The 12,285-nt window shown below is 39.3% G+C and overlaps 1 protein-coding gene across 3 annotated transcripts in view; it reads left to right on the top strand.

Moving 5' to 3' along the window:
- DEPDC1B (DEP domain containing 1B) overlaps positions 1–11,034 on the top strand; it is a gene marked incomplete at both ends in the record, with an annotated part of 88,746 nt that extends 77,712 nt beyond the window's left edge. For 2 of the 3 annotated variants that reach the window (XM_080719721.1, XM_080719719.1), the window contains 4 exons: positions 3,094–3,260; positions 5,555–5,731; positions 8,532–8,717; positions 10,873–11,034. In XM_080719721.1, the coding sequence (XP_080575847.1) occupies positions 3,094–3,260; positions 5,555–5,731; positions 8,532–8,717; positions 10,873–11,034 (692 nt within the window). The remainder of the gene's footprint in view (positions 1–3,093; positions 3,261–5,554; positions 5,732–8,531; positions 8,718–10,872) is intronic. The other variant, XM_080719720.1, reaches the window with a different exon arrangement.
- Between the last annotated feature and the right edge of the window lie 1,251 nt (positions 11,035–12,285).

The following is a 12,285-nucleotide window of genomic DNA, read 5'->3' as shown; positions in this document are numbered from 1 at the left end:
GAGTTACACATGGTCAAATTTATTAAAGCATTATATGTGGATGATGTTTACATAGGTTTATATTTTTTCTATACTATATAATATAAATATGCAGCTATTTAGATAGTTAGGGGTTTGGAGAGCAGACATAAATGATTTATTATTCAGTGATGTAGTTATGCTGGGACATTGTAAAATTTTACTTGCTTTCTTGTTACAGAGGCCCAGAGCCAAATTTATTTCTGTATCGGCACAATACGTTCCTTAACCAGATTACAGAGTTATGTCTCATTTCCTACCACATTTTCTCCTGGGTATTAGTTTTAATGTAAATTTTACTGTAGCACTAACTGTAATCAAAGCTATTGAAGCTGTGTGATTGTGTGTGTGTGTGTGTGTGTGTGTGTGTGTGTGTGCGTGCACGCGTGTGTGTGTGTCTAGCAGTAGATATTGAATCCAGGGGCATTCTACCTCTGAGCTACACCCCCAACCCTTTTTCTTTTTCTTTTGAAACAAGGTCTTACTAAATTGCTTAAGAGTCTTGCTAAGTTTCTGAGGCTGGCTTTGAACTGACTATAATCTTCCTTTCTCAGCCTCCCAAGGGCTAGAATTACAGATGTATACCACCATGCCCGGCTTATTGAAGCTTTTTATTTACTTGGGCTCACGTTTACAGCTTATGGACCCTTATTACAGCACATTGTTTTGGTTTTATGACTGTTCTAATGTTTTACTGATTCGTGGAGGTTACGTGACTTGTTCAAGAATGTGTAATTGGCTTAATCCAAATGTTCTTATTCAAATCCCAGCAAGGTTGGGTCATTTTTATTCTATCATTCATATATTCATTCATTTATTCACCAAAAATTTTATTGGAACTCTGATATACCAGGTGCTCTTCTAGCTGCTGAAGCTGTATCAATAAACAGAACTAACAAGAACCGTTGTCTTTGTGGAGCTTACATTCCAACACATCAGAGAGGAGACAGTGGGAGATAGCATAATAGTAAGCTCTGAAAAAGCTGAACCTCCAAGGCTGGGTGTCACCTGGCTCTTGGCCCCTCGCTAGCCTCACTTTTACTGTTCTTTCTGGGCACACTCCTCTCTGCACACTCCACGCATGCTGCCGTGTCACAGCCTTTTCTTCTACCTTGAAGTTTGTTTGTTCACTATTTTCCAGTCCTACTCTCATTTTTTCAGGTCTCCACTCACAAGTCACTTTTCTTTTGGGGGTGGGGGGGAGAGAGAGAGGGAGGGAAGGAGGGAGGGAGGGAGGGAGGTGAGGTGAGGGATGTGTTTTTTGAAATGCTGGAGATGTTTTTCTGAGCACAACCCTATTCCCTTGCCCCTTTTCTACTTTATTATTTTTCATGGCATCTTTACACCTGACATTATGTTTCTATTATCTCTCATTTAGTATTTGTTAGAAAGCAAGCTCCAGGAGTTTGTTTTATTCCCCACTTTATGTTTCTTCTTAAAATAGTTTCTGGGATATAGGCAGGGCTTAATTAAAGTTTGTTAGATAAATGAAGGAGTAAATTAAAATATGGCCAGAAGCCCATTTTCTTTCCATGAATTTGGTTATGTAGAATTGAAAGCAGGCCTTCATAGATGAGTACGACGGCAATCAATAGCAACATGTTCTGTGTGCATCAAGGAGGATCAGAACCTGCAGATACAGGAAGGATTTGGGCTGGGAATGTAGGTCAGTGGTTGACTACTTGCCTAGCATGTACAAAGACCCTAGTTTTGATCCTCAGCATTACAGAAAACAAAGCAAAAACAAAGGAGCCCCTAACCCCCCAATCTCTCCCTTATGGTCCCCTTTTTCTCCCCTACATTGATTGCCTTTGGGATCAAACCAAGGCTCCTTAGTCTGGTCTGGCTAGTCTGGTCTGGCAGGGTCTACCAGGACCTCATCTCTGCTGTCTTTTCTAGCTTCACTTCTGCCAGGCTCTCCCTTGCAGCCTGTGCCGCGGTCACACTGAGTGCCGTGGAACCCCCACTCTGCCACCAGCAGCACTACACACCTTCTGTCACTTCGTGATCACAGGCTCCCCTCACAGCTCTTCAAAAGCAGGAGTTGGGTATGACTTTGTACTTAAAGGATCTACCCTGATTCCTGGTGCATCATACATGGTCAGCAAATATTTATTCATTGTAAAAGGTGGTTTTGGCCTCAAGTCAAACATTGGTGGGAACTTGAAAAGGTTGCATTTAGGATAAGTAACTTGGCGGAAGTGGTTTCACATCATTTTAGGAATTGGATTTGAGTATTCAGAGACAAATATGGTTGGAAATAGCATACTATTAGAATACCCTAATTTTTAGCAAAATGATAACTGAGGTGAGGATGGTTGATGTGTGTATTTATATATGCTGATATATATGTATATATATGTAATGATTGAATCAGCATATTTAACTCCAAAATATAGCCATTCGAGGAAGGATTATTTGATAGGCACTACTAGGAAGAAGCAAAGCCACTTGGCAATGAACTGAGTGTGGGGGCAGGTTGTTTGTTTGTTTCTTTGTTTATTATTTTGGTACTAGGGATTGAATCCAGGAGTATTCTACCTCTTAGCTACACCTCTAGACCTTTTTATTTTTTATTTTGAAACAGAGTCTTGCTAAGTTCCTATGATCCTCTTGTCTTAGCCTCCAAGTACTGGGGTTACAGGTGCATACCACCATGCCTGGCTATCCATGTTATTTAGCACGTGAGTTATGAACGATGGTGACCCTGCTGATTATGTGGGAATGTCACATAGGGGAAAACCTAGAGCAGCAGTGGTGGGTTTGAGTCTCTGCTCATGCCACCTTGGACTTACTAACATTGTGGGGGGCTAGGGTCAGTGGGAAAAAGTGCTATGAGCACTTAGTTGTATCTTTCTGGTGTGTGGGAGGGAGAAATGGCTGCATTTGTTCTACCTATGATCCCTGGTTGATGGTAATCTTCTCTATGCTGATTTGTGACAGTGGATTTGTATTCATTTGATTGAACATGTGAAAATACTTTCCATACTTTCAATAATGTATATTTTGTGAAAATGTGGACATTCAGAGTCAAGCAGTCCACAGGTATTAAGAGATATCTCTCTTTTGAATCAGGTTTGTTGCAGAAAGAGAAAACGGCGGTGGAAGCATTTCAGATCTGTTGCCTCCTCCTACCTCCTGAAAACAGGAGGAAGTTACAGCTGCTGATGAGGATGATGGCAAGGATCTGCTTGAACAAAGAGATGCCACCACTGTGTGATGGCTTTGGCACCAGGACACTGGTAGGTTAATTGTTAGCACTGAATGTGATTTGGGTTTGGGGATGAAATCCATCTGAGTTAAGTGTATCGTTTCAGCAATCAGAGGCTGGCTGGAAGAGTCATGGCTAGCCACCAGCCAGACTGTATTGTGCTTCTGATCTGAGAATGTAATGGGAAGCAGAGTGAGTGGGGAACAGACCCTGGGTGCAGAGATGTCTGCTGCCTCATGTCTTACCACTCTTCAAGCTGATACCTACCGTCCCTGCTTTCAGCACAAAGAGAATGAAGGGTGGATAGAAGGGGTAAGTGGTCTATCAAGAAAACAGCCTTTTCTCCAACTGTAGGGCAAAATATTGCAAAGCCCAAAGAGAGAGATGTATATGCTGCATCTCTTATATCCAGCAAGAGAGAGACGCATCATATACAAAGGAGTAAAAAGGAGTGATATTTCTCAGTTTTGTTTAAAAATACCTACTAATTTTGAATTCTGCATTGTAATGTCAGCTTGTGTTTTTTTATACTGATTTATTTAAAAATGACAAATAATTGCATATATTTATAAGATAGTGATTTTTAAAAAAATCGTTGGCGCATTATAATTGTATATGATAGGGAAATTCATAGTGATGCATTGATTCGTCTATGCATACAACATTATTTGGTCTGCTTCCTTCCTTCCCTTTTCTCCCTTCCTCCCTATCCATGATAGTGAGATCCATAGTTTTATAATATGATATTTTGATATACATATTCACTGTAGAAAGATTAACTGAAGCTAATGAACATGTCCACCACCTCACCTGTTTATTTTTATGTGATGCTTAAAATTTACTCTTGCCCCAATTCTGAAATATATAATACATTGTTCTTGTTACCCACAGTTACCATGCTGAGATCTAAAGCTTATTCCCTTATTTAATTGAAACTTTTCACCCTTTGGCTAACATTTCCCCTATTCCCATTCTTGTCTTCCAGCGTCTAACAACTTGTTATACTTGTTTCTCTCAGTTTGTGTTTTTAGTTTATGTTCATAATTTACTTATAACAAAATCTCATAATTTTCCTGAAAAAAAGTCTTGGAGCAAATTGGTGCTTCAGGGCAGTGTGTGACCTTTTTATACTCTGGTAAGCTGCTGGGCCCTTCCCGGGGACTCCCTGGCCCAGCTTTAAGAAGTACAGGATAAGATCAGAGCAATGCTCAGTGTGGTGGAGTGTGGGTGTGGGTGTGGGTGGGGGAGGGGTAATGAGCTATTTTGAAAAGTTGAAGAAAGCTTTGTTTCTACTCCCTGTAAGAATATATGAAAAATTTTGCATATGATTTCAAGGCATTTATAGATCCCCCTGGGGTTCATGGTTTCTAGGCAAATAAATGTCTGCCTGGGAGTTTGTACACATAAGTGTAAGTGAAGATAAGATATTATTTGAAGTGTGTTGATGACATCAAATCTTTTTAAACAGAATTACATGATTTCATGCTTATATGCTTTGAAGTAAGAGTATCAACAATAAAAATATCCTCTCTAGTCCAGGGAATATTTTTGAGAATGGAGTAGTTAATATGAATTCTGTAAAATTATATTAATAGCATAGTTTGTATTTCTATTTACTATAAAAGAGTCTCATCACTTAATGTAAAGTCTATTAGCTGTGTTCAAAGTTAATTGTCAAACATATAGCCCAAATCATAGAGAAAATAATTGTTAACTTATTTTTAACAGACATAGTGTTAGAAAAGACATAATGTTATCAGGTTAAAAACTAAGTACTGCGATTACAATATTATTATCAATGCCTGGAAAGTACTTTGAAATTAAAAGTGCTACATGATATGAGTCTTGGTGATAGTAATTTTCAGAGAAAAAGAGAATAAAACTTTTTCATAAAAGGAGTAGTTAAAAATTCCTTAGACAAAGCCAGGTATGGTGGTGCATTCCTGTAACCCCAGCATTTGGGAGGCTGAGACAGGAGGATCACGGTGTGAGGGCAGCCTCAGCTACTTAGCAAGGCCCTTTGCTACTAGGTCTGGAGGTGTCACTCCGAGGTAAAATGCCCCTGGTTTCCATCCCCAGTACTTCAAAAAAAGAAAAGAAAAAGAAAAAAGGGGAAGATACATATTATGTTCTTACTGGTTTCTAAACAATTCACTCATCTGAGAAAGCCAGTTGTCAGGTGCCTGGCAGGAGGCAAACTGTGCACCATAGCCAATTCTCAGTGACTATTTCCATTTGCTTTCTCTAAATTAGTTTGTATTCAGTTCAGAGAAGGGAAAAAACCAACTCATCTGTGTTTATCCTTCCACCCCCACCCCCACCCAGATGGTTCAGACATTTTCCCGCTGCATCTTGTGTTCCAAGGATGAAGTAGACTTGGATGAGTTGTTAGCTGCTAGGTTGGTGACATTTCTGATGGACAATTACCAGGAGATTCTGAAAGTCCCATTGGCTTTGCAGGCCTCTATAGAGGAGCGCGTGGCTCATCTACGAAGGGTCCAGGTAAGAGAGGAGAGGTTACCGGTCCTGTAAAGTTGACATTGGATAGTTGTATAAGCTCTCTAGGCTTACAACAGGTCTTGGCATGTAGTAAGGACCATATGTGTTTGCTGTTACTGAAAACTTCATGGAATTTATGTATGATTTTGTTATGTTAGAGCTATGTGGTTATCATCTTAATATATTAAAGAAATTTGGGTAATATAGATTATATACATCAATGTGTTCATAGTCAGTCTTAGGTATTTTGGGTGTGTGTTTCTTTCTCTCTGTCTTCCTCCCTTCTTCTCTCTCTTTGTCTCTCATTCACTTACTTAACAATACAATGAAAAAAATTCCTCCACCACTAAATACTCCTTTTTTGTGTGTTTGTATCCAGAATTGAACCCAGGGCATTCTACCTCCAAGCTACACCCCTAGCTAGCCCTTTTTAATTTTTTATTTTGAAGCAGAATCTCACTAAGTTGTCAAGGATCTCACTAAGTGGCCGAGGCTGGTCTTGAACCTGGGATCCTCTTGTCTCAGCCTCCCAAGTATTGGTATTACAAGTGTGTACGACTACACCCAGCTTATTAAATGCTCTTGATTGCCACTAGAATAACCAAGAGCAGATTTTGAAGCTAAATGGTGTTTAAATTATTGATGTGCCTTTATTAGCTGTGTGACCTTAGGCAAGTTATATAATTCTACTCTGGTTTAATATCTGCTCCAACCTCCCTTTTTCTTCATCTGTAAATGGGAACATGCTAGTTAATATTTACCTCATAATATTGTTTTGGGAATCAAATGTCTTAATATATGTAAAATGCCTGCAATAATGTTTATCAAGTAGTAACCTTTTAAGTAAAAGCTGCCATTGCTGTTTTTGTTATCATCATTATTGTTATTATTAATGTCCTTATTGATAGCATGGTATTTCACATATATCATAATTTATTTAAGTGATACCCTCTGGTTAATATTTAGATTCTATTATTTTGTTTTACAAGTAATATAAAATTAAATTTTTAGATTGACCGTTTCAGTTCACATTTGTGTGGGTAGCCTAAGGAAGTGAGTGTGTGTTTCTCTGCACCTTTCCCTATTTTGTTTATTATAAACATAAATACATGCAATCTTACTGATGTTTTAGTTTAATTTTTTGCCAGAATTTTTATGAGTTAAGCTTTAAAAAAGTAAAAATGAAAATAAATGCTGCACTGTCATGCAGAGACTGTTGCTCTGTGTTCTTGCAAGGTTTGTGTGTCATGCACAGCCCAGCACATAGTGTGGCAGTGGCATAGCTTTGTGAGCCTTTTGCTATCACTTGATGAGTAGAAGGCTGAGCTATAATGATTAACTTAACTGCAGCTAAGCATGAGCTTATGAAGAGCCACTGCAATGTGCGCTGAATAAAATCAGCAACTGCTCAATTGTCCAATTACTTCTCTCTTGGAAGCACTCAGTAGAATTGCTAAGCCATTGTTCCTGATAGCACCGAGAGCCTACAGCTCTGTTCTCTTGAGTAGGCCCTAAGCCCCTACGTCGTATCATATTTGAACAGTGCTTTTCTGGAAATGGATATTCCAGAGAATTGTTTGGGGGCAGTGTCAGAGCTGACCTGGGTATAAATTGCCAGGTAGGCAGTGATTTTGACAGGAGCCTTCTTCCTACCTTGTCTGCAGCCCTTTGCCTCTGTGCCCTTCAATCTTGAGGTCTTGTGTTTCTGTCATGCCCTTGGCTTCTGGCTATCGCACTCTACCTGGGCCTCATTCGTTACCTTGGTTCTTTTCTGTCCTTCTTTAAATTAAAAGAGGTTGTCTTTAATTGGTCTGTAAATTGATATTGAGGCATGGAATGTGCTTAATGTATCACCGCTCTTGGCAACAGACTTATTTTTAGCTGTGGCTCCTGGGGAAAAAAATTTTTTAAGCTAAAGTCACAAATGAAATAGTGGGAATTTTATACAGAACAGTAGGGTGCAGTCTGGACTGTGAAATCTTTTCTTTTTCTTTTTTAACCTGGGACTGGACCCAGAAACATTCTACCTCTTAGCTACACCCCAGTCCTATTTTTTTAAACAGGGTTTCACTAAGTTGCAGAGGGCCTTGCCTAGCTATTGAGGCTGGCCTCCAACCTGGAAACTAAGTATTTTTAATGGCTGCTTGTTTATTGGCTCTCCTTGGTTGCCTTTTCTCTCTTATCCCCTGACCTCCTTTTGCCTGGAGCAGTGTCTGCACATTTCTTTTCACTCGAATCTCTTGGTGACACAGGTGGGGATGGGTAGGTACTTCATACCACCAAACTGCTAATCTAAATGGGAGCCTCTGTCCATCCCTGAGAGCGGGAGAATCAGGCTCTCCTGATGTGGGAGGACCTGTCTAGTTCACAGTGTATATGATCTTGAGTTTAAGAAAGTAGGAGAAGCCGGGCGTGGTGGCGCACGCTTGTAATCCCAGCATTTGGGAGGCTGAGACTGGAGGATCGAGGTTCGCAGACAGCCTCAGCTACTTAGTGAGGCCCTCTGCAACTCAGTGAGACCCTGTTTCAAAATAAAAGAATAAAAAATGGGGCAGGGGGTGTAGCTCGGAGGTCAAATGCCCCTGGGTTCCATCCCCAAACTCGCAAAAAAAAAAAAAAAAAAGAAAGAAAGAAAGTAGAGGAGGAAGGTAAAACTTTGGCTTTAAATGAAAATACTTTGAAATTATGGAAACACTTTCCTTTTCAATACTGCTTCTCTTAATTGAATTGAGCTGTGCCATGCCATTCCCACTAGGAGGCATGCCATAATTGAGCTAAACTAATTTGTATCCTTCTGTCTCAGATAAAATACCCAGGAGCTGATATGGACATCACTTTATCTGCCCCTTCATTCTGTCGCCAAATTAGTCCCGAGGAATTTGAATACCAAAGAGCATGCGGGTCTCAGGAGCCCCTGGCGGCCTTGTTGGAGGAAGTCATAACTGATGCCAAGCTTTCTAACAAAGAGAAGAAAAAAAAGTTAAAGCAGGTACTAAGGGTGTTCTTTGGAAGTCACTTTTCTCCTCTCTATTGCTTTTACATTGGTTCTCCTTTTTATTCTCTGTTTTAATATAAATCTCATCTTCTGAGACATAGCAGTTTTGAAAGTATTACTCAGTTCATATATTCCAGAGTTTCTTTGATTTACACTGCTGTGGTCAATTTTCTTTTCTTTTCTTTTCTTTTCTCTTCTTCTCCTTTTTTTTTTTTTTTTTTTTTTTTTGGTGGTACTGGGGTTCCTGGAAACCCTTCTACCTCTGGGCTATACTCCCAGACCTAATTTATATATATATTTTTTATTTGGAAACAGGGTCTCTTAAGCCAGTGAGGCTGGCGTTGAGCCTGCGTGATCTTCCTGTTTCTGCCTCCCAAGCGCAGGGATTACAAGTGTGCGCCACCACATACAGCAGCTGTGGTCAATTTTCTAAATCTCTGTTCCTCAATGTAGATCTTGCATTATTGAATTCCTCATTTATAGGAGCTATTCTTTAATATTTGTCCCTTTTTTTTTGCGGGTCTGGGAACCCAGGAGCATTCGACCTCTGAGATATACTCCCTGCCCTATTTTTTTATTCTTTATTTTGAAACAGGGTCTCACTAATTTGCGGAGGTCCTTACTAAGTAGCTGAGGCTGTCCGCAAACCGTGATCCTCGGGTCTCAGCCTCCCAAATGCTGGGATTATAAGCGTGTGCCACCACGCCCAGCTTTATCCTTTGTTTTGCTATGTGGCATGATGTAAAAACCAGTAGAATATTTCCTTCAAAGAAGCCAAATGTAAGGATAGATTTATTTGATTTTTTGAAAGTTAAATCAGATTGAATTCATAAAATGTCAAATGTCTAGAGTTTAAAAGCCACTGGCTAAGATGACAGTATCAACTGGTTCTTTGCCCCAGGCATCACTAAGTTTTTACTTCTGTGATGTTAGGTAACATAGCTTAGGGATTCAGAAAATGGTTTTTTAACTTGGAATAGGTGCACTGTGACCATTCTAAGGACTGATCCGCGGTCAAGTGAATGGTATTTGTTTTCAAAGACTGAAACCAACTATGCACCTGGATTCCAGGTTATACCATAGACCTAGGATTACACACAGAGCACCTGCTGGTGGTTCTATTCATGTGTCTCTCAGTACTGGTTTTTTTTGTTTTTGTTTTTGTTTTTTTTTGGTACTGAGGATGGAACCCAGGGACATTCTACCTCTAAGCTACACCCCCAGCCATATTATTTATTTATTTATTTATTTATTTGGTGGTACTGGGGGTGGAACCCAGGGGCTTTCTACCTCCGGGCTATATTTCCAGACCTATTTTTATACTTTATTTGGAAACAGGGTCTAAGTTGCTGAGAGCCTCACTAAGTAGCTGAGGCTGGCTTTGAACCTGTGCGATCCTCCTGTCTCAGCCTCCCAAGCACTGGGATTACAAGCGTGCACCACTACACCTGGCCTTCAGTACCTTTGGAGAAGAGTTCAATGCTGTGGTCCAAAGGGAGAATACATAGACTCTCTCTCAGCTTTTTATAAAGCAGTATACGCTAGAATGTTAACTCTTCTATTTGAGCATAAGCTAGAGAGATTGAGCTGGAGAAGCAAGGAGGGTGTGAAACAGAGTTGGGCCCAAATTATCTTTAACTTATAGAACACAAGTTATATTCAAGTCAATTACTTGTGAATATTTTAAATTTTTAATTAATTAATTAATTAATTTTGGTGGTTCTGGGGTTCCTGGAAGCCCTTCTACCTCCGGCTACACTCCCAGACCTATTTTTTATATTTTTATTTGGAAACAGGGTCTCTTAAGCCAGTGAGGCTGGCTTTGAACCTGTGCGATCCTCGTCTCCGCCTCCCAAGCGCGGTGATTACAAGCGTGCGCCACCACGCCCATCATGAATATTTTTTAAAATGAGATCTATCTGTGTTAGCAATGGAGAAAATTTCAAGAAGTATGATTAAAAGAGTATATTTGAAGAGTGGATTAATGGAAAGATGTAATCAAATGATTTAACAAAAACAGTGAGGTATGGGATCAGAGTCTCCTACATTAAAGTTTGAATGCCAATTTTAGTGTGTGTGTGTGTGTGTGTGTGTGTGTGTGTGTGTGTGTGTGTGTGTGTTTTAAACTTTTATTGGGACTCTCGTTTAGTTTCAGAAATCCTATCCTGAAGTTTACCAAGAACGGTTTCCTACACCAGAAAGTGAAGCACTTCTGTTTCCTGAAAAACCCAAACCGAAACCACAGCTGTTCATGTGGGCACTAAAAAAGCCTTTCCAGCCATTCCAAAGAACTAGAAGCTTTCGGATGTGAGTCTTCTTCAGTGACAGTGTGTGGAGGCCTCCGTGGTGGTACCAGAAGAAAGGAAAGCATAACATACAGACTATTGACTTACAGATACAGATTATCAGAGTTTTGAATATTGGGCCATTTGTCAGTATTTTTATAAAATTCAGTGCTATTTTTAAAGTTGTACAAATTAATAAAAATTATGAGTCAAATATAGTGGTAATGTAAAAAAGTTTGGAATTGTTACAGAGTCTTAAGGGTAAGGTGTTTTATTCTGTTTGTTGTTTTTCATTTTGTTTATAAAATATTTGTGAATACATTCTAGTTACTGATGTCTTTATTATAACCTAGTCATAAGAATGATGTATATACTTGAATATGAAAGACACTGGGTATTGTTACTGTGACGCTATTGACATAATAGCCAATTCTGATTTTTCTTGTGTAAATTCCATTTTTCATTGTTGTGTGAAAATTCTTAATGTTCTGCATTGTGATTCCTGTGTCTTCTACTGCAGATTTGTCGGAAGTTTTGGCAGATTTTACTAAAGGTGGTTCTTTTATTAACATATGTATGAGTTGGCGCTTACCTGTAAGTGGAATAGATTTTCACCTGGCAAAAATGATATAATTTCAGTCTAAGCTAAAGGAGAAGGTTGAACTGGACAGATCCTTAGGTACCCTTAGACCTGTAATTCTATATTAAATCTTTGTTGTTTTTGTGAAAAACATAAATGGGTTAAGTAAAATGAGACTACTTCCTTTATAATTGTATTTTTTCTATTTCTTTATCCTTTTAAAAGTAAATGGAATGTAAATAAATATCTTTTTTATATATAATAACTGGTGTTTTCCTTTTTTGGCATTATTGAGATTAGTTAGAGAGCATCCTAACATGTTGTTGCCAATATTTTCACACCATTTATTTCTACATGAAAATAAGAAGTGAGATTTTTGGCTTTTGTATTGGCCTCTAGAAGCCCTTCCTTCCTTCCTTCCTTCCTTCCTTCCTTCCTTCCTTCCTTCCTCCCTCCCTCCCTCCCTCCCTCCCTTCCTCCCTTCCTTCATTCCTTCCTTCCTACCATCCTTCTACTTTGCTCCTTTGCAAAACAGTTTAATACTTGAATTATGGAATAACAAGAAGGTTTCTGAGAGTAACACCTACTCCTTGGTTTATAGTACTTCCCAGGATGGTTTTTTTGCACTAGAGAGACACCCCTGTGATGGCAGGATGTGAGCACCTTCTGTAGTGGACAGAGATTTTGCTTCTTTAAA

The sequence above is a fragment of the Muscardinus avellanarius genome, assembly GCF_963383645.1.
Source record: "Muscardinus avellanarius genome assembly, chromosome: 1".
In the NCBI taxonomy this organism is placed as follows: domain Eukaryota; kingdom Metazoa; phylum Chordata; class Mammalia; order Rodentia; family Gliridae; genus Muscardinus; species Muscardinus avellanarius.
Note: the sequence above shows the minus strand (reverse complement) of the source record. Positions and strands in the feature narration are given on the sequence as shown.